Source organism: Nelumbo nucifera, chromosome 1, assembly GCF_055504915.1.
Source record: "Nelumbo nucifera cultivar China Antique chromosome 1, China Antique-T2T, whole genome shotgun sequence".
In the NCBI taxonomy this organism is placed as follows: domain Eukaryota; kingdom Viridiplantae; phylum Streptophyta; class Magnoliopsida; order Proteales; family Nelumbonaceae; genus Nelumbo; species Nelumbo nucifera.
The window spans coordinates 100,068,464-100,094,709 of NC_142649.1; the positions used below are offsets into that span (position 1 = coordinate 100,068,464).

At 39.9% G+C, this 26,246-nt stretch overlaps 1 protein-coding gene across 27 annotated transcripts in view; it reads right to left on the reverse strand.

The window, feature by feature from the left end:
* LOC148803615 (uncharacterized) overlaps positions 1-25,733 on the reverse strand; it is an 84,626-nt gene extending 58,893 nt beyond the window's left edge. For 8 of the 27 annotated variants that reach the window (XR_016077561.1, XR_016077563.1, XR_016077562.1 and 5 more), the window contains exons 1-4: positions 24,173-24,425; positions 23,981-24,039; positions 20,022-20,047; positions 19,599-19,717 (exon numbers count right to left, since the gene is read on the reverse strand). Coding sequence is in view for 9 of the 27 variants with exons in the window: in XM_088890136.1 (XP_088746262.1) it covers positions 19,640-19,717; positions 20,022-20,047; positions 23,981-24,039; positions 24,173-24,387 (378 nt within the window). In the remaining 18 variants the exon portion in view is untranslated. The other 19 variants (XM_088890157.1, XM_088890159.1, XM_088890152.1 and 16 more) reach the window with 15 other exon arrangements.
* Positions 25,734-26,246: the final 513 nt, after the last annotated feature.

Sequence of the window (26,246 nt, forward strand, 5' to 3'; positions counted from 1 at the left end):
CAAATTTATGCCTATGATTTTCGATATCCCACAAAGCCGCTGAAACATTATGCCACCGGGTTGTGGTAAGTGCACATGAGCTAACAAATAAAGGTTGTAATGATGGACTACGACACAAAACAACTCTTGACTTTCCTCCGGTAGACATCTAGTGTATCCTCCCAATATTCCTCAATCAGTACAAGTTTGACATTGTCTTTGGTAATAAAATCGAATCATGGGAAGGCCATTGGTTGAGGATTGTCCATTGAAAGATCACTTCCACCCAATCATCATCGTTTCTTCTCTTGAATATATAACTATTTCTGAAAATTTTATCACGATGTCTCCTTTGACTTTAGATGGAACTTTGGGCTAGTGAAGAAAAACTTTTCAACTATGAAATTACTCTTGTTCCTAGCCATTTGCATGTGTTAGATGGCGTTATTCTAAATCCTGTTAAATGGGAACAAATTCAAACGCTCTTCGATTTCTTTTAAGATCCAACTTTCAATCCAATCCTAGCGATGAAGAGTTAGAAGAACTTAGAGATTGTTTTCTAACTAAGATTCGATATGGTGTAAGGACGGGAAATACACCATTCAACAAGGATTCCCCAAACTAGAGATCTTCCAAGAATTTGACCTTGTTTCCATACGAGAGACCAAACATGATGCGATAAGGAAATATGGAAAAAGTACAATGAATAGCCCTCCAAGGAGAAGTTAATGTATCTATGCGCATAACTCCAGTATCCCAAACATTCTCTGGGAGCCCATGAGTGCTCACCACAAATTTATGCCTACGAATTTCAATATCCCTCAAAGCCGCCGAAACATTATGCCACCGGTTTGTGGTAAGTATACTTGAGCTAACAAAAAACGGTTGGAATGATGGACTATGACATAGAACAACTCTTGACTTTCCTCCGATAGACATCCAGGGTATCCTCCCAATATTCCTCAATCATTACAAGTTTGACCTTGTCTTTGGTAATAAAATCAAATCATGGGAAGGCCCTTGGTTGAGGACTCTCCATTGAAAGATCACTTCCACCCTATCTTCATCATTTCTTCTCTTAAATATAAAACTATTTCTGAACATTTTATCACCTTGTCTCCTTTGACTTTAGATGGAACTTTGGGATAGTGAAAAAAAACCTTTTCAACTCTGATGTAACTCTTGTTTGTAGCCATTTGCATGTGTTAGATGGTGTTATTCTAGATCCTGTTAAATGGGAACAAATTCAAACGCTCTTGGATTTCTTTTAAAATCGAAATTTCAATCAAAACCATGCGATGAAGAGATAGAAGAAAGAGATTATTTTCTATTTAAGATTCGATATGGAGTAATGGCGAGGACATACACCATTCAACAAGGATTCTCCAAACTAGAGATCTTCCAAGAATTTGACCTTGTTTCCAAACGAGAGACCATACATGATGAGATAAGGAAATAGGGGAAAAGTACTATGAATAGCCCTCCAAGGAGAATTTAACGTATCTATGCACATAACTCCAGCATCACAACCATTCTCTGAAAGCCCATGAGTGCTCGCCAGAAATTTAAGCCTATGATTTTTGATATCCCGCAAAACCGCCAAAATATTATGCCACCGCGTTGTGGTAAGTATGCATGAGCTAACAAATAAGCTTGGAATGATGGATTATGACATAGAACTACTACTAACTTTCCTTAGATAGACATGCATTGTATCATCCCACTAATCCCCAATCACTACAAGTTTGACCTTGTCTTAGGTAATAAAATCAAATCATGAGAAGGCCCTTGGTTGATGACTCTCCATTGAAAGATCACTTCCACCCTATCTTCATCGTTTCTTCTCTAAAATATACAACTATTTCTGAAAATTTTATCAACTTGTCTCATTTGGCTTTAAATGGAACTTGGGGCTAGTGAAGAAAAACTTTTCAACTCTGAAATTACTCTTGTTTCTAGCAATTTACATGTGTTAGATGGCTTTACTCTAAATCCTCTAAAATGGGAACAAATTCAAACGCTCTTGGATTTCTTTTAAAATCCAAGCGATGAAGAGTTAGAAGAAACTTAGAGATTGTTTTCTAACTAAGATTCGATATGGAGTAAGGATGAGGAAATACACCGTTGAACAAGGATTCCCCAAACTAGAGATCTTCCATGAATTTGACCTTATTTCAATACAAGGGACCATACATATTGCGTTAAGGAAATAAGGGAAGATTACTACGAATTGCCCTCCAAATAATTGTATTTATGCACATAACTCCACCATCCCAACCATTCTCTGGGAGCCCAAGATTGCTCACCACAAATTTATGCCTATGATTTTTGATATCGCACAAAGCCGCCATAACATTATGCCACCGGGTTGTGGTAAGTATGCATGAGCTAACAAATAAAGGTTGGAATGACGTACTATGACACAGAACTACTCTTGGCTTTCCTTCGATAGACATCCAATGTATTCTTCCACTATTCCTCAATAACTACAAGTACGACCTTGTCTTTGGTAATAAAATCAAATCATGGGAAGGCCATTGGTTGAGGACTCTCCATTGAAAGATCACTTCCACCCTATCCTCATCATTCCTTCTCTTAAAAATAAAACTTCTTTTGAGCTTTTTAACACTTAGTCCCCTTTGGTCCTAGATGGAATTTTGGGCTAGTGAAGAAAACCTTTTCAACGCTGAAATTCCTCTTGTTTCTAACCTTTTGCATGTGTTAGACGGTATTACTCTAGATCCCCCAAAATGGGAACATATTCAAATGCTATAGGATTACTTCTAAAATCCAACTTCCAATCAAATCCAAGGGACGAAGAGTTGGAACAAACTCATAGATTGTTTTCTAATTATGATTTGATATGTAGTAAGGATGAGGAAATACACCTTTCAACAAGGATTCCCCAAACTAGAGATCTTCTAAGATTTTGACCTTGTTTCCATACGAGAGACCATACATGATATGATAAGGAAATAGGAGTAGAGTACTATGAATAGCTCTCCAAGGAGAAGTTAATGTATCTATGCACATTACTCCAGCATGCCAACCATTCTCTGAGAGCCCATGATTGCTCACCACAAATTTATGCCTACGATTTTCGAAATCCCACAAAGCCGCTAAAACATTATGCCACCGCGTTGTGGTAACTATGCTTGAGCTAAAAATTACAGGTTGGAATGATGGATTATGAGATAGAACTACTCTTGACTTTCCCCCGATAGACATCCAGTGTATCCTCCCACTATTCCTCAATCACTACATGTTTGACCTTGTCATTGGTAATAAAATCAAATCATGGGAAGGCCCTTGGTTGAGGACTCTCCATTGAAAGATAACTACCACCCTATATTCATCGTTCCTTCTCTTAAAAATAAAACTACTTTTGAGCTTGTTAACCCCTAGTCTCCTTTAGCATTATATGGAACATTGGGCTAGTGAAGAAAACCTTTTCATCTCTGAAATTGCCCTTGCATCTAGCCTACTGTATGTGTTAGATGGCGTTACTTAATATCCTCTTAAATGGGAACAAATTCAAACGCTCTCGCATTTTTTCTGAAATCCAACATCCAATTAAATCCAAAGGATGAAGAGATAGAAGAAAGTTAGAGATTGTTTTCTAATTAAGATTTGATATGAAGAAAGTTAGAGATCGTTTCTTCTCTTAAATATAAAACTATTTCTGGACATTTTATCACCTTGTCTCCTTTGACTTTAGATGGAACTTTGGGCTAGTGAAAAAAAAAACTTTTCAACTCTGAAATTACTCTTGTTTCTAGCCATTTGCATGTGTTAGAGGCATTATTCTAGATCCTGTTAAATGGGAACAAATTCAAACGCTCTTGGATTTCTTTTAAGATCCAAATTTCAATCAAAACCATGCGATGAAGAGTTAGAAGAAACATAGAGATTGTTTTCTAACTAAGATTCGATACGGATTAAAGACGAGGAAATACATCGTTCAACAAGGTTTCCCCAAACTAGAGATCTTCCAAGAATTTGACCTTGTTTCCATACGAGGGACCATACAAATTGCGTTAAGGAAATAAGAAGAAGAGTACTATGAATTGCCCTCCAAGTAAATGTATCTATGCATATAACTCCAACATCTCAACCATTCTCTGGGAGCCCATGAGTGCTCACCACAAATTTATGCTTATGATTTTCGATATCCCACAAAGCCGCCAAATCATTATGCCACCGGGTTGTGGTAAGTATACATGAGCTAACAAATAAAGGTTGGAATGATGTACTATGACATAGAACAACTCTTGACTTTCCTTCGATAGACATCCATTGTATCCTCCCACTCTTCCTCGATCACTACAAGTATGACCTTGTCTTTGGTAATAAAATCAAATCATGGGAAGGCCCTTAGTGTTAGATGGCGTTACTCTAGATATTCTTCAATGGGAACAAATTCAAATGCTCATGGATTTGTTCTAAATTCCAACTTCCAATAAAATCTAAAGGATGAATAGTTAGAACAATGTTAGAGATTGTTTTCTAGTTAAGATTCGATATGGGGAAAAGACGAGGAAATACACCTTTCAACAAGGATTCTCCAAACTAGAGATCTTCCAAGAATTTGACCTTGTTTCCTTACGAGAGACCATACAAGATGCGATAAGGAAATAGTGGAACAGTACTATGAATAGCCCTCCAAGGAGAAGTTAATGTATCTATGCACATAACTCCAGCATCCCAACCATTCTCTAAAAGCCCATGAGTGCTCGCCAAAAATTTAAGCCTATGATTTTCGATATCCCACAAAACCGCCAAAACAATATGCCACCGCGTTGTGGTAAGTATGCATGAGCTAACAAATAATGGTTGGAATAATGGGTTATGACACATAACTACTCTTGACTTTCCTTCGATAGAAATCTAGTGTATCCTTCTACTATTCCTCAATCACTAAGATTCGATATGGAGTAAGGGCGAGGAAATACATCGTTCAACAATTATTCCCCAAAATTGAGATCTTCCAAGAATTTGACCATGTTTTCCTACGAGGGACCATACATGTCGCGTTAAGGATATAGGGGAAGAGTACTATGACTCCAAGGAAAAGCAAATGTATCTATGCACATAACTCCAACATCCCAACTATTCTCTGAGAGCCCACGAGTGCTCACCACAAATTTTTGCCTATGATTTTTGATATCCCACAAATAAAGGTTGTGGTAAGTATGCACGAGCTAACAAAGAAAGGTTGGAGTGATGTACTATGACACAAAACTATTCTTGAGTTTCCTTCGATAGACATCCAATATATCCTCCCACTATTCCTCAATCACTACAAGTGCAACCTTGTCTTTGGTAATAAAATCAAATCATGGGACAGCCTGTTGGTTGAGGAATGTCCATTGAAAGATCACTTCTGAAGGGATGGGATATCCATCTCATGGACGCCCAAATCTTGCGGAATGGATAGAGCGAATTTCAAAAAAAATTTCTCCCATCTTTGCAGGGAATCGAATTCCCTATTTCAGAAAACATATTTTCAATGATCAATCTTGAATCAAGAACCAAATCAGATCTGAACCAAAAAGTAGTAGAAGGGAGGATATACCTGATACAGAGAATCAATATCTCCCAATGGAGGTGTTCACGCCCAAGGAATGATCCAAAATCTGCTCCCATTGAAGATGGCACAGTGTAGGATGGAGCAGAATCAACAACGTTCTTCCAAAAGAACTTGACCCTTCGCAAGAATCAACTGGATGGCTTGTGGGTACAGCTCCAAACAATATTTTCCCCAAAAGATTGAGATCAAGATCAAATCTTGATTTCTCCCTGTAACTGGAGGTCGAACTGAAAGGGATGGCAATGACAGGAAGGAGGCGGCAGAAGAGAATTCGCAGTATGCAGGAAATCTCTCTTTCTCTCTTTCTCTCTTTCTTTACTCTAAAGAGAAAATATGTTGTGAATCATATATTTGTTGTTGTATCAAAGGCTGCCGCCCCCTTCTTGTTTTATAATCTTAAAGGGATCAGCTCCTAATCAGATTAGGAGTTGCTAATCCAAATCATATTTGGGTTAGAAGTCCCTTTAAGTGATAAGGGATAATCCTTATCTTATCTGCAGATCAGATCAGCCATCTCCTAATCTAATTAGGAGGTTTCCAGAACACTGATGTGGGCCCACAGCTATGGTCCCACTGTGTTCGTAGGGTAGAATGTGTTCTAGTCATCCTAGGGTTAGCTGGTGGTCAATCTGTTATTTCAGTTGTTATTTATGTTAGCGTAGAGGTATTTCTGTCTTTATACCTAGATTAATGTTGTTGATCTATAATGTTGTGTTGGAACCAGTGCTCCTAACTTAAGCAAGGGCACATATGTCTTTTCAATTAATTTTAATAATATAAATATTGCCTGGCCGACTGGGAGATGTTATTTTGAGTCTTCCAGTTCGAACCAGAATTTCTCCCTACTCTCTTTCTCTCTTTCTTCCACCTTTCTCCTTCTACATAACTGTTCTCAGACAGACAGAACTCTAAGGCAAAACCGAATTATAACATGGTATCAGAGCAACTTGAATCTGCCTAGATTTCTGCTTGCCTAGGTTTCTATTCTCTGCGCACCCTATCTAGGGTTTTTCCTCTTTTTTTCTGCATTCGATTGGAGATAAAGGAAAGGGCTGAAAATGAGTGATCACCCTCTTCCCTTGGAGGTTTCTATGCCTCCAGTCAGGTTGTATGTGGTCGGTTGCTATGATTTCTGAGATCGCCCTCTCCTAGTAGAGGAAGAATAGAGGGTCGAACCGTGTGTGCAGTGGCTGTTGTGTGTGGCTGTCGTGTGTGCAGTGGCTGTCGTGTGTGGACTGATTTCCTGCTCGTATGGTTGTTACTTCAGTGATAAGGTAAGAAATCTCGGTGCATGATATCTGTTATGGATTAAATAGGAAGTGTGTTTCAGACCATGTGCTAGGGTTTATGCTGGTTTCTTTGTGCATTTCGAAGGAAGAGATATGATCATATAGTGGTGAGAGTTCAGGTAGTTGTAGGAGTAGGGTTTGAGGTGTAAAGAGCACATTTTCCAGCAACAATAAGTGCTGCAATCAGTGTGACAGGTGTGACCTACTGGTGTGTAGTGTGCAGATCTCAGTGATAATAGAATTCAGCAAGTGTGCAGAATCGGTGAAAACATAATGGGAGATAATAGTGATTATAAACCTAGTGTGATGGTGCCTACAGACTACCTGAATGTTCAGATGACCTCCATTAAATTAAATGGAGAGAATTATGTGCCTTGGGCTAAATCCGTCGAAGTCTTTCTGAAGGCAAAGAAGAAGGTAAAACACATAAGAGAGGAGAAACCCTCCTCTGACTCTCACAAGTATGAAGACTAGGAGCAAGAGGATGCTCAGATCATCACATGGTTGTGGAATAGTATGGAACCCAGGATTAGTGTGAACTTCATGTTTCTTGATACTGCCAAAGATGTATAGGACCATGCGAAGAAATTGTATTTGGGGCAGGACAATACAACCAGAGTTTATCAGCTGTATCAAGAGTACTTTAACCTGCAACAGGGCAATCAGAGTCTTGAGGAGTATTATGCCAACATGAGAAACATACGTAATGAGTTGAATGTCTATCATCCTCTCACTTCTGATGTCAAGATTCAGCAACAACAGAGAGAACAGCTTGATGTGACTAGATTTTTGTTGGGACTAAAGTCTGAATATGAACCAGTACGGGCTCAAATATTAGGAGGATCAGCTCTTCCCTCCTTAGAAGAGGTATTTGCTCGACTCCAGAGGATTTCTATCGGATCTACTGAGAACTCTAATATCTCAGATAGATCTGCCTTTGCTGTATCGAGAGGCTGTGGTGTTAGAGGTGGAGCTAGGGGAGCTCAGTCTGGCCGTGGTGGTAGTGGTTCTGCGTATAGCCGAAGGGGCAATGGTGGGCCTACTCACAATCGTCGTGGTGGTCGTACTGGGGGCAGAGATTCAGGGGGAGCCCGTGGTAGAGGACGTGGCTCAGGCCCGAGGAAGTGCACTCATTGTGGTATGGATGGACATACCATCAACTATTGTTATGATCAACCTGGGCCAATCATGCCGCGACCGGTGACTCAAGTTCCAGCTTTAGACAGGAGAATCATTCATCTGATCAGATGCCTCCTACATCCACAAATGGTCCCGTGAAGGAGATGGTGAGTGTTCCCCGTGATGAATATGAGAGGTTTATCCAATCACAGCAGAACACGATGACTTTTGCTCACTCAGGTATGGCTTGTCTGGCATCCACACCCAATCCCTGGATCATTGACTCTAGAGCCTCCGATCACATGACTGGAACTCCAGGTGTGTTTTCCTCCATATCTCATTGCTCAACATCACAATCTGTCACCCTTGCTAATGGTTCCACATCCTCAATTTGTGGTGTTGGTAATGTTGACCTAGATCCTGTATCCCTCTCCTCAGTTCTGTATGTTCCTAAATTGCCTTTTAATCTTATGTCTGTTAGTAAGCTGACCAAATCACTTAACTGCTCCATTACCTTTTATCCTTCTATGCGTGTTTTTCAGGATCTCAAGACGGGGATGAAGATTGGTGGAGGGCATGAAGCAGGTGGACTGTATTATCTTGACGGTGGTGGCGGTAGAACTTCAACAGCTCTCCAGTCATCCCTTTCTCCTCTCCAGTGGCACTGCCGATTTTGTCATCTGTCGCTTAAAAGTCTTGAAGTCCTTGGTTCCGTCCTTGAGTCAGCTTTCTGTTTTGGATTGTGAGTCGTGTCAGTTTGGGAAACACCATCGTGTTCCCTTTAGTTTTAGGGTTGATAACCGTGTGTCGAGTCATTTTTCTTTAGTTCATTCAGATGTTTGGGGTCCCTATAAAGTGATGTCATATAATGGATACAAATATTTTGTCATTTTTGTGGATAATTTTTCAAGGATGACGTGGCTCTATTTAATGAAAGAAAGAAGTGAATTGTTTACCATTTTTCAGAAATTTTATGCTGAGATTCGTAACCAATTTGGTACCCACATCAAAGTTTTCCGTTCTGATAATGATCGCGAATATTTATCCTCATCATTTCAGGAATACCTGGACCAACACGGCATTATACATCAGACCTCGTGTACCTACACCCCACAACAAAACGGGGTGGCTGAGAGAAAGAATCGCCATCTCCTTGAAACAGCAAGATCCCTCATGCATCACATGCATGTTCCCAAACTTTTTTGGAGTGATGTAGTGCTTACCTCTTGCTTTCTGATTAATCGGATGCCCACGTTCATCCTTGATGGTCATCATCCGTTTCAGGTCTTGTTTCCCACTTTGTCTCCATTTCCTCTTACGCCGAGAGTTTTTGGGTGTGTCTGCTTCGTCCATAATCTGGGTCCCGGGAATGACAAGTTCGTTGCCCGTTCTCTCAAGTGCATCTTCCTTGGCTACTCTCGGACCCAGAAAGGGTATAGGTGTTACCATCCTGGTTCTCGACGGTCCTTTGTGTGTTGATGTCACCTTCTTTGAGTCTACCCCATTCTTTTTGGGGTCCGGTGATTTTCCTTCCTCCTCATCACCTCCTCCTCTTCCACTTCCCGTTGTCGACCCTCCTTCCTTTGTTCCAGTCGTGACCAAACCCTTGCCTCTGGTGCCACCACCTGTTGAACGCCCACCTATTTGTCATGTGTATCGCCCACGCGCACCAGCTACCACTCCTCCGGCTACATCTCTGTCGACGGATCCGGCACCAGACCCACACTTAGCATCTGAGCTTGATCTACCCATTGCTTTGCGGAAAGGTAAACGTACTTGCACCCTTCATCCCATTTCTAATTATGTTTCTCTTACTCACATTTCCGCTTCCCATCGTCAGTTTGTCACCCTGTTATCATCAGTTGTCCCTAAAGATGTCTAGGAAGCCCTTGCCTCTCTAGGGTGGTGCCAAGCCATGGAAGAAGAACTCTCAGCCCTTCATCACAATCATACTTGGGACCTCACTGCTCTTCCTCCTGGGAAGCAAGTTGTTGGTTGTAAATGGGTTTATACGGTTAAGTATCTGCCTGATAGTAGTGTTGAACGCCTAAAAGCGTGGTTGGTTGCTAAAGGGTACTCCCAAACCTATGGTATTGACTACACAGAGACCTTCTCACCGGTTGCTAAGATAGGGTCAGTTCGTGGCAGCCATGTATGAGTGGCCACTATATCAGCTTGATATCAAGAATGCTTTTCTACATGGTGACTTACTTGAGGAGGTCTACATGGAGCAACCTCCAGGGTTTGTTGCTCAGGGGGAGGATGGTAAGGTGTGCAAACTAAGGAAGGCTATATATGGGCTTAAACAGTCTCCTCGAGCGTTGTTTGGTAGGTTCAGTGAGGTGGTAAAGAAGTTTGGTATGAAACAGTGCAAAGTTGACCATTCTGTATTTAGTCATGACTCTCCGAGAGGAAAAATACTGTTGGTGGTGTATGTAGATGATATTGTTATTACTGGAAATGATAACATGGGTATTGACAGGCTGAAGACTTATCTGCAGGATCAATTTCAGACAAAGGATCTGGGTAAACTGAAATACTTCTTGGGGATAGAGGTAGCAAGATCCAAGTATGGTATTAACCTGTGCTAGAGAAAATATGTGCTTGATTTGATGGAAGAAACAGGCTTGTTGGGTGCCAAACCAGCTGAAACACCCATGGACACAAATACCAAGCTAAGCAGTGATATGGGTGAAGTGTTTGAAGATCCTGGAAGATACCGACGACTTGTGGGCAAACTGAACTACCTAACCATTACTAGACCAGACATCTCATTTGTGGTTAGTGTGGTAAGCCAGTTCATGCAAAAACCTCTGATTCCTCATTGGAATGCAGTTCTGAGAATTGTGAAGTATCTAAAAGGGGCTCTGAGTCGCAGTCTGATATACAAGAGTGGCGGAAAACTTGAAATAGAAGGGTATTCTAATGCTGACTGGGCCGGTTCTATGTCTGGTAGGCGGTCTACTACAGGTTATTGCACGTTTCTGGGAGGTAACCTGATGACATGGAAAAGTAAGAAGCAGACGGTTGTGGCAAGAAGCAGTGCAGAAGCAGAATATAGGGCTATGGCACACACCGCTTGTGAATTAGTGTGGCTAAGGAACCTTCTACAGAAAGTAGGGTACAACATTAACACTCCAATGAAGCTCTATTGTGATAATCAGGCTGCAGTTCATATCTCCTCTAATCCAGTGTTTCATGAAAGAACCAAGCACATTGAGGTTGACTGTCACTTTGTGAGGGAGAAGGTGTTGAATGGAGAACTAGACACTACACATGTTAATACAGGAAATCAGTGGGCTGACTTATTTACAAAAGGCTTGAGTTGGGGAAGATTGGACTACATATGTACAGCTTGAGGGGGAGTGTTAGCGTAGGGGTATTTCTGTCTTTATACCTAGATTAATGTTGCTGATCTGTAATGTTGTGTTGGAACCAGTGCTCCTAACTTAAGTAAGGGCACATATGTCTTTTCAATTAATTTTAATAATATAAATAATGCCTGGCCGACTGGGAGATGTTATGTTGAGTCTTCCAGTTTGAACCAGAATTTCTCCCGTCTCTCTTTCTCTCTTTCTTCCACCTTTCTCCTTCTACATAACTGATCTCAGATAGACAGAACTCTAAGGCAGAACCGAATTATAACAATTTATTTCAGCTTTATTGTGTTCTATTTGTTACGTAAATACTAAGGGCAGATCTGTCCTTTCCATGTAATTAGCATAACCTATAAATACTAAATAGAAGTGGCGGCGGCAAAACATTAAGATTCTATCCCTCATTTCAACCCTTGTGTTCTACTGCTCTCTCTTCTCTTTCTCCTCTCTTCTCTATACTTTTTCTTCTATTTTCAAACCTGAAATCTATTAGGGTTCAAGGCTGATAGCAGTCTTGAACGTCTACTTGGTATTAGAGCTAGGGTTTCTCATGTGAGTCTAGTCCAGCCGACCACATGAGAACCATCTAGGGCTGGCAGTTGAGAAAGTAGAGTTCGTTGACTAATTCTTGGAGGTCGCCAGAGGGTTTAGCAGTTGTTGAAGACTTGCCACGGTTGCAGAGTGTTGGTGATCAGGAAGAATCAGAGAAGGCTAGGGTTCGGGTAACCTTGGAAGGCAGCGAACAGCATTCTCTTGTAAGTTATTTTATTTTCTAAGAGAAGTACTATCAGAGAAGATAGGTTGGACCTATCTAGAAAGGGCGGTCGAACCACTCTAGGGTTTTCTTCTTTCTATTCTCTAGGGTTTTGTCTTAACCCTACGGCAAACCCTAATGTTGGGCCGAGCCTTGTGATCTACCTGTGAAGCTCTTCTTAAGTTTTCTCCTCAGCATTGATCAGTTTTAGGGTTTCATATTAACCCTACTACAAGTCTTATTTGTACGGTACTGTCTGGAATGTGCGGCTTAGAATTTTTTTTTAAGGATTGATTAAAACCCTAATTCTGCTTCAGCATATCAGATTATTCTCCAAGTTGTTTTCAGTTTTTTTTGGGGGTTTCGAACTCTTTTAAGGGGTGAAAACTGTACGGACTGTTGCTGTTGTGTTTGCTAATTGGTTTCATATCAGACTTATACCTATTTCATGCACATATACCGTGAATACAGATTGGGTCTATACTGATTTTTGATTGGGATTGATAGTCCAAGTGCTGTTCTTTGACTGTAGTAACCATAATTTTTGAGACTACTAGTTCTTGACCGAAATGGAGTTTAAAAATCAGGCAAAAGGCAGTTTTGGGAACAGCAGTTATGGTGGTGTTTCTGAGACAGGTTTTCAGATTACAACCGTAAGATTTGATGGATCAAACTATTTGGAATGGGCCCAATCAGCCATGATGGCTATTGGGGGAAGGGGTAAATTAGGGTATCTCTTGGGAGATGTGAAAGAACCCTCCAAGGGAGACCCCATGTATACCAAGTGGGTCCGACAAAACTACTTGGTTATGACATGGCTGTGTAATGCAGCCTCATATCAGCCGAAATTACTTGTGGGCAAAGACAGCCAAGAAGATATGTGATGTTATGAAAGAAACTTATTCCCAACCCCTTAATGTTGCCAGAGCATATGAATTGAAATGTGAAGTGAATACTCTTAAACAAGGAGAGAAACCGGTTTCGATCTACTTCTCTACCTTGAAATCCCTGTGGCATGAGATTGATCACTTAGAGACTCTTGAGTGGGAGAGTCCCAAAGATGCACAAACCCATAAAAAGCAAGTCGAGACAAACAGGGTGTTTGAGTTTCTGGCAGGCCTGAATTTAGAGTATGATATTGTGCGGCAACAGATTTTGATCAAAGATAGTGTGACCCTCTCCCAGGCATACTCCTTAGTGCATAGTGAAGAGACCAGGAGAAAAGTCATGAGGCAACCTCAGCCTCTTACACCGGCCCTTGTAGCTGTTAAACCCAAATCAGGGGGTGATTCAGAAAGGGACAGGAAGAAGGAAGATAAAAGGGATGTGGTATATGAGCATTGTAAGAAAACCCAAACACACAAAAGAAACATGTTGGAAGCTGCATCCTCATTTGGTCCTGGCAAAGTTGAGAAGCAAGAAGGGTAATGCTCATGTGGCCAGGAATACTGATTCATCATCCTCGTCTAGCACAAGAGGCACCCCCTTAGAGACCTTAGTTGTAGTTCGGGCTGCTCTAATACAGTGGAAAAGTTAGTCGGGAACTCAGCTCTGCCACCGCAGTCACCATCAACCCCTGCCACATCTGCTTTCACATATTCAGGTACTCGAGCCTCAGCCTACCATGCCTCAGCTCCAGGTACTACTGAACCCTGTTGGGTAATAGATTCAGGTGCATCCGACCATATGACTAGCTTGTCTTCATTGTTTACCACTTATCATTTATCTTATGGTAGGGATAAAGTATCTATTGTTGATGGCTCTCTTGTCCCCATTTCTGGCAAGGGTGACATCAAGCTATCGGATACTATCTGCTTGTCTTCTGTCTTACATGTTCCTAAGTTTGATACTAACCTTCTTTCAATCAGTAGTATTACCAAACATATGAACTGCTCAGTAACTTTCTTCCCTGACCGATGTGTTTTTCAGGACCTGGAGACGAAGACGGTGATTGGGACTGGCTGTGAGACGAATGGGATCTATCTGCTCGGGGAGAGTTCTTGTCGGGAAGAGTCAGTGGATAAGAAGTCACTTGTATCTCAGAGAGTGAGTCCGGTTATGCTTTGGCATAACCGATTGGGTCATTTGTCTTTTCGGTCCTTAAAGAGTATGTTTCCTACTTTGTTTAAGTCTGTTGAGTTGTCCCAGTTGAAATGTGAAAGTTGTGAGTTTGCTAAACATTGTAGAAAATCTTATTCATTGAGTAATAAAAGGAGTAATAGTTCTTTTGATATTGTGCATACTAATGTTTGGGGGCCATATCACATCCCTTCTATGGGTGGGTACAGATATTTTTTGTTATTTGTTGATGACCATACCCGGTTTTCTTGGGTTTATCTTATGCGTTCACGAGATGAGGTTCCCGCCCTAACCCAAAACTTTCACCAAATGGTCCTAACCCAGTTTGATACCAAGATCAAAGTTCTTAGATCTTTGATTGTGTTCTATTTGTTATGTAAATACTAAGGGCAGATCTGTCCTTTCCATGTAATTAGCATTACCTATAAATACTAAAAAGAAGAGGCGGCGGCAGAACATTAAGATTCTGTCCCTCCTTTCAACCCTTGTGTTCTACTGCTCTCTCTTCTCTTTCTCCTCTCTTCTCTATATTTTTTCTTCTATTTTCGAACCTGAAATCTATTAGGGTTCAAGGCTGATAGCAGTCTTTAACGTCTACTGTAGTAAAGATGGGGAAATACACCTTTCAACAATGACTCCCCAAACTAGAGATCTTCCATGAATTTGACCTTGTTTCCATACGAGAGACCATACATGATGCGATAAGGAAACAGGGGTAGAGTACTATGAATAGCCCTCCAAAGAGAAGTTAATGTATCTATACACATAACTCCAACATCCCAACCATTCTCTGAAAGCCCATGAGTGCTCACCACAAATTTATGCCTATGATTTTCGAAATCCCACAAAGCCGAAACATTATGCCACCGCGTTGTGGTAAGTATGCATGAGCTAACAAATACAGGTTGGAATGATGGATTATGACATAGAACTACTCTTGACTTTCCTCCGACAGACATGCAGTGTATCCTCCCACTATTCCTCAATCACTACAAGTTGGACCTTGCCTTTAGTAATAAAATCAAATCATGGGAAGGCCCTTGGTTGAGGACTCTCCATTTAAAGATCACTTCCACCCTATCTTCATCGGTCCTTCTCTTAAAAATAAAACTACTTCTAAGCTTTTTATCCCCTAGTCTCCTTTGGCATTAAATGGAACTTTGGGCTAGTGATTAAAACCATTTCATCTCTGAAATTGCTCTTGTATCTAGCCTTTTGCATGTGTTAAATGGCGTTACTCTAGATCCTCTTAAATGGGAACAAATTCAAACATTCTCGGATTTCTTCTAAAATCCAACTTCCAATCAAATCCAAAGGATGAAGAGTTAAAACAAACTTAGAGATTGTTTTCTAATTAAGATTCAATATGGAGTAAAGACGAGGAAATACACCTTTCAACAAGGATTCCCCAAACTAGAGATCTTCCATGAATTTGACCTTGTTTCCATACGAGAGACCATACATGATGCGATATGGAAATAGGGGTAGAGTACTATGAATAGCCCTCCATAGAGAAGTTAAAGTATCTATGCACATAACTCCAGCATCCCAACCATTTTCTTAGAACCCATGAGTGCTCACCACAAATTTATGCCTATGATTTTCAAAATTCCACAAAATCGCCAAAACATTATGCCACCGGGTTGTGGTAAATATGCATGAGCTAACAAATAAAGGTAGGAATGATGTACTATGACATAGAACTACTCTTGACTTTCCTTCGATAGACATCCATTGTATCCTCCCACTATTCCTTAATCACTACAAATATGACCTTGTCTTTGGTAGTAAAATCAAATCATGGGAAGGCCCTTGGTTGAGGACTCTCCATTGAAAGATCACTTCCACCCTATCTTAATCGTTCCTTCTCTTAAAATTAAAATTATTTCTGAACTTTTTATCCCCTTGTCTCCTTTGGCTTTAGATTGAACTTTGGACTAGTGAAGAAAACCTTTTCAACTCTGAAATTGCTTTGGTTTCTTGCCTTTTGCATCTGTTAGATGGCGTTACTCTAGATCCTCTTAGATTTGATGGTCATTTGTGAGACACCAGTCCTATTTGAGGAGATAAAGGGCCACTAGGTCTCTTTTTTTTTATTATTTTTTGCAAAACATCATGAGGGTTGATACTTCCATTTAAAACTACCCAACAAAAGCCACTACATTTGTGGGATAGGTGCAGGCTAGAACTCTCAACATGTCACAAGAATGGACCTGGGGAGGGGAATGACCCTAACAAACATTTTAAAATAGGAACCACCAGAAAACCTACTTGAGGAGTTAGGAACCCAAATTTGTTTATCCCCAACAAATCTATCAATGACTACAAGTATGACCTTGTCTTTGGTAATAAAATCAAATCCTGGGAAGCCCAAGGTTGAGGAGTCCCCATTGAAAGATCACTTCCACTCCATCTTCGTTGTTTCTTCTCTTAGATGCAAATCTATTTCTGAGCTTGTTATCCCCTTGTCTCCTTTGGGTTTAGCTGAAACATTGGGCTAAAGAAGAAAACCTTATGAACTATGAAATTGCTCTTGTTTCTAGCCATTTGCATGTGTTAGATGGGGTTACTCTTGTTCCTCTTTGATTGGATGGTCTTTTGTGGGACACCAGTCCTACAGGGTGGTATAAGGGCCAACTAGGTCTTTTGTTTGTTGCAAAATGTCACGGGTGTTGATACTTCCATTGAAAACATCCCAACAAAAAGTACTAATTTGTGGAGGAATAGGTGGACACCAAAACTCTCAATATGTCACAACTCACAAGGATAGACTCAGTGTGGGGAGTGACCCTAACCAACATATTAAAAGAGGAACTACAAGAAAACCTATCTTAATAGTTAGGAACCCATATTCGTTTATCCCCAACTGAGCTATCAAGAACCACCCCATCCAACAAATTCAAAAACCTAGAAGTGTGAATAAATTCAAGCTTTCTCGCATTTCACCTAAAATCCAACTTTCAACCCAAAGTTGATCTCTTTTTAAGATTAGTGATGGCATAGAGAAAAGGAAACACACATTTCAACAAGGATTCTCCAAGCTAGCGATCTTCCAAGAATTTAACCTTGTTGCCAGGCAAGATATCATTGATGATGCGATTAAGAAATGGGGAAAGAGTGCTATGAATTGCCTTCGACGAAGAAGTAAGGGTAGCTCTACACAAAATTCCAGCATCCCAACCACTCTGAGAGCTCATGAATACTCACAACTTTATGTTAAAGATTTTCGCTATCCCACAAATCTGCCCATTCTCTATGCCATCGGGTTGTGGTAAGTATGCATAGGCTCACAAATAAAAGTTGGGACGATGGTCTATCACATAGAACTACTGTTGACTCTACTTTGAGACATTCATGGTATCCTCCCATTCTTCCTTAATTACAACAAGTGTGGCCTTGTCTTCGGTAATACAATCGAATTTTGGGAAGACCATAGGGTTGAGGAGTCTCCATTGAAAGGTAGTTTCCACTATATGTTCATCGTTCCTCTCTTAAAGGGAAAACTATTTTTGAGCTTGCTATCCCCTTGTCTCCTCCTTCGGGTTTTAGTTGAACCTTTGGGCAAAGAAGAATGTAGAGTTTGTTGATAGACTATTAGTGTGTCTGTGGTCCCAGCCCCAAACTATATTTTACGGTTTATTTCTTTATGTCATAGTTATGGTAGTTCGGCCGATTTGGCCTTTTTTATTTTCTTTTGTTTTAAGTAGGGGTATTAGAGTAACTCTACTTCTTTAAAGTCACGGATATAAATAAGATTTAGTGGGGCGGCCAGAACAATCCAACCGCACCCTTTCTCAACTTTCTTCTCTTCTCTCTTCTCTTCGAACCTAGGTTGACTTCTTTTCTTCTTCTCTCTAAATTACATCAGAAAACACATTCTTTTTCTGATTCTTTTATTCAAGTAAGAAAATCATAGGAACTTTGAAATTTCTCTTGTTTCTATAATTTTGCATGTGTTGGATGGGAATTCTCTTGATCCAAGATTGGAAGGTTGCTTTTCTCCTAGTCCCTCCCAGATGTCCTTTGTTGTAAAGGAAGTTTGATGTGTTCGCATCCCCATGAAAAATAGTGTCTTCTGCTGGGAAATCTTCTGTCAGAGCATTAATACTAGTGATTTAATACAAAAGAAGAGACCTAACTGGTATTAATCTCTTGATTCATGTTTAATGTGCAAAAAAAAAGAATGAGGAGACGGCTTACCACTTCCTAATCTCCTATCCATTTGTCTATTGTATTTCGGAATATTTCCTTGCTCTATTTAGATGCAAGTGGTCTCTCCCTACTAGTTTGGACAATTTGTTTGATGGTCCATGATCAAGTTGTCAAAGAAGGAGGAAGATTAACATGGACAATTGCACTGGTTACTATGATTTGGACTATATGGGAAGAAAGGAGTGCATGATTTTTTAAGGAAAAAGAAAGAAATGAAGAGGATTTAATGGAAAACATTATAGTGAGGGAGACACATTGATTGAAAACAATATATTTGTTCTTGGATTTCATAATGAATGATATTCTTAGAAATTAGGTAGCAATTGCAGGCTCATCAACAAAAAAAAAGCAAAATGCAAGGAGGGAGTGGAAATCACTGGCAAAGGGATGGATGGATGGAACTAGATTTTTACGGTAGGGGGAGTGGTAAGATATGAGAATGGACTCATACGTGGAATGTTTTCAGGTCCAATCGGTGGAGTTCAAGTAGTTACCGGAGTATGAAACATAAAGGAGATGGGAGTTGAATAATTGGTTATTAAAGGGGCTCCCATGTTACAATCAGATGGTTAACAAAAGGAAGTAAAGCAGCTTTGTGGAGTTATAGAAATGATATCAAACACTTTAAGCCTTTAAATGGTTTTCAAAGGACATGTAGTTCAATGGGTACAAGGGTTTGATAAAAGTTTGGCCTTAGGCCAAATGCAATTTGCATAGGGGACAGAAACCAGTGTCATACTCTCATTTTCTTTTAAGCTGTAATGACAACCTCTTCTCATGTTTCAGTAGTTCACTAATAAATTATGTTTATTTATCGAAAAAAAAAAGTTTGTATTTGTTAGTTGTTACTGATCAAAAGAGAAAAAAATAAAAATATTTTTTAATTTTAAGCAACAAAGGAAGATTAGAACTGTAAAAGCATTGAGCAGATATCATCTACGTTACATACATCCCTACAGAGCTACTTATGCAATGCCAGGAATTCACAAAATTCATACTAATATGGTACTACTGATAACAATTTATGTAAACAGGTGTATTTAAAAAGCATAACATTATTTTACTATTCAAAATGAACAAAACATAGCCCAATTCTTTTTAGGGTAGAAACATTGTCGAATGTACTCTACAGCCATGCACCCAAAGGTTGGGCCCAAGCAAGTAGGACATTTGAATTAATACCTAATGCCGATACATACCTGGGCAATTATGATCACAATAGCAGTCATTCAAACATCTACTAATCAAGAAAAATGCCATGCATCGAAAATATGGTCATATCCATAGTGAGTGGTTTGCAACCATGAGACATTACAACCTGCACAGTTGAAAACAGAACATGTAATTTAACTGGAATGCATAATTATCAAAAAAAATCACTGCAATTCATGCATTATGCACACACAAAGATTTGCATAATCCAAAATAATAGATTACCACCTTCTTGACTGATGTATAAAACCTATCCACCAGCTCTGGAACTCCAACCATGCCATCCAGAGGTGGCTTGTTTGGAGAGGGGGGCAATAATCACCTTAGGATCATAAAAATGCAGCAAGGTCTTTGTGTTCTGATATGTACTGCTAGTTTCAATGAATTGAGAAAGATGTAATGAAGCTGACCTCAAGTGAAAAGCAGCCACTCCAACCTGTAATGAAGTTGGTGTTGTAACAACCATATAATCATTGAAAAACACAAAAGTGATGTCTGTGCGACAATGCTTTCTTTTTTTAAAAGAAAAATTGTTAAAGGAAAAAGATTACAGAAGGTGATAAGACATCACCTATAGCAAGAAGCAACCACAGGAAACCCAAACAGGCCTAAGAAAACTAACCTCTCAAGCAGAATAAAACCCAAACAGACTCCTGAAAAGAAAACAATCTGTGAATTCCTCATCCCAGACCTTGCTCCCTTTCTAATGCTCTTTGATCTTTAATTTCTCTTCCTCATTTTTTCTTTCAAATTCTTCAAAGGCCCTCCTGGCAAATTCCTCACTGCCCCAAAAAAATAAACCCAAGCTTTTCCCAACTATGACCTCCCTTATCAACTAATTCTTTGATAACCATCTTATCTGTAGCTTTATCAGCACTTTCATTCTCCTGTAACAGCTGCATTGCACCAGGTTCTGAATCGGCATCAGAAACCTTATTGACATGTTGTTCCTTCAACAAAAGGGGGGACAGTGATTGATCTTGCACTATTCCCCCCTATTATCAGTACCAGATATCCCATTAACCTTCACACTTTTCCTTCTGTCAGATGGACTATATTGTGAGTTCTCAAATTACGCGATTTCTTGTTAATTCTCCCACCATTGTGATCTTCCTTCTCTTTCATTCTGCTCCTTTGACCCAAATTTACACCTAGCCTTCCAATCTCAACTTCCTGATAAAATAAGCCATCTTTGTCCTGATTTTCAGCCTGTCCACCGAAAGAATCTTCAACGGCTAAATCTTCCTTTCCTCCAACCTTACCTCCATCATTGCCTTCAGCATCTGACTCAGCATCTATATATTAGTAATCTCTTTCCTAGTTATTGCCTCCCCTCTTTCCAAGTTCTCCAATTCAACGGGAGGTGTCTCTTCTGCACATGAAGAAACTGGACATTCCAAGTCATACCTATCCTCTGGAGACGTCAAACTCCAGATCTCAAGCTCATAGGGAAAATGATTCTCATCGGAGCCCCTCCTAACCTCAGAATAGCATCTAGCATTACCAGACGTTGACGAGAGAGAACAGTCGATGAGAGTCTTTCCTGGACCAGAGACAACTTTTCTTACCGCATTTGTCAAACCTGGCAATCACCCAAACCCACCTCTCCTCTCTTTTTCTAATCCCAGACGAGCTAATTCTTCTCATCCTTCTCTTTCGTTTCAGATTATATTTTTTGGGCCTTAGATGTTTCCTCCTGTTTTCTTTTCTGTTTCTGGACTGAACTTCCTCCCTACAAATTTGCAAATCATTCTTCACTTCCTTTACACCAGTTGAACATTCCAGGCCAGTTTTCTTAATTGAAATACTCCAAGACTGATTTACCTCACCAAACATGTCGTCACCCTCTGTCCACCCTTGTGGAGACACTTCTCCAACCTCCGTCTCTGAATCACCTGGGACCTTGCCTTGAGGTGAAAATGGGGAGTTAAATCCCCTCTGCCATTGTGATCCTATCGAAGACCTTTCTTTTCGAGAGAAGTGCCTATAATCTTGTCCACAAGGCAGCTCTGGTTCACCCTCAAAAGAAGGACCTGGTTCGAATCCACTCTGGTTTTAAAATGCCTTGTGGAGCCAGAGGGTTAGCTGGCATGGCTCTGCCCTTAATGATCTCCACATAAGACTTTTTGCCTACACTTTGGTCTCCACTTTCCAAAAAAATTGGGCTACCATCATTCTTATCCAGATACTTACTGACAGACCCGGGTGGTGTCTCTTCATCTACATTCGTCATCTATACATTATTCAAGACCTTCTGGCTCGAACTCTTTTTTCCACGTGTAACCCAACCTTCAAGGATGTCGACATCTTCTTCCTTAGAACCTTTCATCCAAGGAGTTGTTTCACCTTCCAGCAGAACCCAAACCTTAAGCCAGCAACCATTAATGAGCATCTCTACGCATCTAGGAACTTCTTCGAGCTTCAGACCATCGACCCTAACCACCTAGGACTTGAATCAATTTTACCAGAGTTTCCTCATTCCAGTAATTGAAGGGAAAATCCCTACCAGCTGGAGCTTGAGAGGACTTTCTGAGATGCTATTATGGTTACAAGACAGAAACCAGTTCTCTATCCTTACTCTTCTGACTGGAGTTTCCACCGACTCAGCATCTGGGATCACTACTTCTTCACCAGCTCCATAATACACAGCCTTTGAGTCATCAAAAGGTCTAGCTATAGCAGTACCATTTAAATTAAATCTCTTCGCAAACGCCCCTGCAACATTCTCCTAATCTTGGACTCTCTTGTCTACAGTCAAAATCAAGTTCTTCTCCCACTCTCCATCCGCTACTTCTCAGAGCAGTCCTCAGCTCCTAGAGTCACTGCAATCTATGGCTTGAGGTCCTTTGAAACTTTGTCCTTCCTTCGAATTATCTTTCAAGTTATCTCTGTAACTCTGCTTGTCACTGATTTCTGAACCACCACTTAGATTTGAACTTTGTTTTCTATCTACACTTAGTAGATACTCCTGCAGAGCCTCTGAGAATCAAAGAAACTAGTATGCAGGGACTTCCACAACAGGTTATCAGTATAACATGGAGTTCAACCTTGATAAAAATTATGGGTGGCAGTACTATATTCACCATGTACACTCTTAGAATAAACAATAGATAATGTCAAATTCTAGTTTACCAATAAATGCAACCTGTCATGGTAAAGCTAGTTCTCACAATATTATAACGTAATAAATCAATATGCTTCATCATCTTATAAACTAAATGACAGCGCATACTAAGTGGAAAATAGTAGTTTTAATAAGTACTCCCACACACCAATTGTTCTTTTGTATCAATCCTAGAAAAGAGAAATCTAGGAAATCACAGTGAAGTTCACCAACTTTTAAAGCATTTGATTTCAGAAGATATATTGCAAATAAGTTATAATGAAAAAGGAACTTACAGTGATTTTAAAATTTAAAAAAAAAATCTTAGCATATCATGAAAACAATGGTCACATTTATCTTTTTAATTTTCTGGGTGGGCAAGCAGATTAGGGGTTAGTAGGTCAGTAGATACAAACAAATATCAAACCCAGTTTTGGGATATTAAGAATGAAATTTTTAATCAGACAAGCCAGATAACATGTAACCTTGAAAATAAAAAAATAAAAAATAAAAATCCCACCATAAGACAAATTGCAGTGTAAAATTTAAAAACTCGGTAATGTTTTATACATCTTAAACTTTTACTTGTGGGTAAGGTGGATTGGGCAGTGGACCCCACTGCCAACCGATTGAAAGAAATTTTCCTTGAAACTTCTTGCGAATAAATTATTTGATACAGATGCAGTTGACATCAAATGTGAGATAGCGCACCCTACCTCGTATGAATTGAGAAAAGAATGTAGCAAGCCATTTCATGGGGACTAGATCCCAATAAGTTTCAGCTTGATTTGGCAAAGATCTGTTTTATTTCACTAAATAATTATTATAAGCACAGGTTCAAAACAAGCTTGACCACTACATTTTTAATTATTCAGCATTTGTTTAACATCAGAAATTCAAAGATTACATAAGACTCATGTTTAAAGCATTTGAATAGGCTACTTCTCGTTTTCTATACAGGTTCAGCCTTCTGGCTTCTACTGCTAAGAAATATAACAGATGCCTTTAGATTCAAGATTTTGCTCTTAAATGCATAAACACTTTCTAGTTTCATTTCCACAAGAGAACTATAGCAAATTCGTTGTCTCAATTTAAATTAGAGGTAAATTTTCTTAGTTCATATATATCTGGATCATTACTTTAATCTTCTCAATCAAATCTGGAACCGTTAATCTTAGTCCTCTTAAGTCTGAGATGAGCTAGTAGCACTAAGAGCGAGAATAAGGCAAATAAGGATTTTCATTTCCAAATTCCAAATTAAGTTACCTTTCAGCCAATGCTTGTGGATAGGATCATAGGTTGATACTCGAGAAGCTGCAGATGATCTGAATACCGAACAACGTTAAGGAGGAAAAGAAGAAAATACTTGTAGTTTCAAAAATCTTCAACCTCGATAAGATCGCAATAGAATATTTGAGTGAGAAAGAGAGAGACAACATCTTGGATCAAATACGATACCTCCACTGTTCTCGATCAGACCGATCACAATGCTCGACTTCTCTCCACCTTTGTCTTCCATTCTCCTTTTCTAGCCGATTATAACGGTGACTTCTACCACTGCAGAAAGGATATACATGTCTTGTTAGTCGTTGCATCGGGTATTTATCGTGGGATGTAGGAACTTGATCTAATAGGAAGAATATCCACGGCCATGATATAGGATACATGACCATTACATCGGAATCTACGTTCTTGCCTATATGTACAGATCTAAAACCTTTTGTGTATACCGACCATGGCGGGAAACGGAAAAAGATACTCTTCAACTCATCGTCAGACTTTCTTTGAAATCTGAAATCCAGAAAACCCTAACCGAAGCGAATGCTTGCAGCCATCTGCCAACGTTATCTACGGATAGTGGCGGGAAACGGAAAAGGAGATTCCTCAACTCATCGTTCAGACTTTCTATGAAATTTGAAATCCACAAAATTTTAACCGAAGAGAATGCTTGCAGGCTTGCAGCTTACGATATATACCGATGATGGCGGAGAACGGAAAAAGAGACTCCTCAAGTCATCGTTCAGACTTTCTTCGAAATCCGAAATCCACAAAACCCTAATTTTTTAAAGCCTGCATGCATCTGCAATATCGTAACCCGCTTCCTCCTCTCATCTCCTTCTCTCGCTTGTATTTCCACAAGGCGCGCGTTACCCGTCTCCACGATGACGGACGCTGATATCTATCGAATTCCGCGATGACAGACGAGCCGCATGGAGAGATGCAGAAAAGATTGGAACTTGGGAGAGACGAGGAACATACGAAGAAGAAACGGTGGAAGGCGTCAATAATTTTTGTAAAGTGCAATGGTTTTTATGCTTTTCTTTTTCTTTCAGTTTCTAAAATCTAATTTCTTGATATCTTCCTTCCTGCTGTTAACGGTAATATGATCATGTAACTGACCGGCGTATCTTTGCAAGTTCCACCTTCCCAACTGTCGCACTTCCATTTGTGGGAATAATATCTTTCTATTTTTCTTTCTGTTGAATTCGGATCTTCTTTTGATATTATTAACGAGTTTTTTTTTCTTTCTTTTTCTCCGAGATTTTGGGTCGGGCAGGGCTTTCACCTGGTATAAACATAAAATATTAGGCACGGACAGGAATTTGGCCGGGGCCTACATTTTAAGCCTGAGCTGGCCCTCATAAAAGCCTGAGGCCCGAGCCCGAACTAATGCCTAAACTAAAATGATTTCAGAAGGGTCGGCGAACTGGAGGAGTGGAGGAGATAGAGAGAGAGACCTGATAGGGTTTTCTGTCACCAGTTGTCGCTTGTCCGACTTCCGTTGTAGATGCCACCGGCCGTTGTTAGGGAATGGGGACACCGCCTCTAATCTGAGATGTGCTAATGTATATTTAAAAATTAGAGAATGAGAAATTGGGCACCGCCTTGCGAGAGATGATATCGTCTGTTGCTTCACCGTTTGTGGAAGGAGATGAAAGATGATACCGCTCAGGTGCACACTGCTGCTAGTGCCGGCTGTGATTTGGAAGGTTTGAAGGATATTGAATGAAATGGCCTGAGTCGGACCAAGATGCACAGTCCATGAACAGATTTATTTTTAACCCTCTACCAAATTGATTTAACACCACACATCTCACCATGAGACTGGGACCTGCCATGTATGAGATGTGCGACGTGTAGGGGTGTCAATTGTGGTTTTGATTTGGATCCAATCTAATCCAAACCTTATCAAATTGGATTTGGGCGGTCCATTATAATTATTAGATTGAGTCAATCCAAAATAAATTGATCCATATTCTTATTGGTTTGAATTGGACCAAAACCAAATTTCCAATAATCTGATCATGATGCCAAACATTTGTCCAATTTGAAATCAGTCAAAACAGAAGCTAGCATAAAATCACTTCTATGAAAGTACTTTTACAAAAGCACTTTTACGAAAACACTTTTATAAAAGTAATTTTATGAAAAGTACTTTTATAAAAATGCTTTTACTTATACAAGTAGTTTTATAAAAGCACTTTTGTAAAAGTACTTTTACACGAAAGCACTTTTACGAAATCACTTTTAC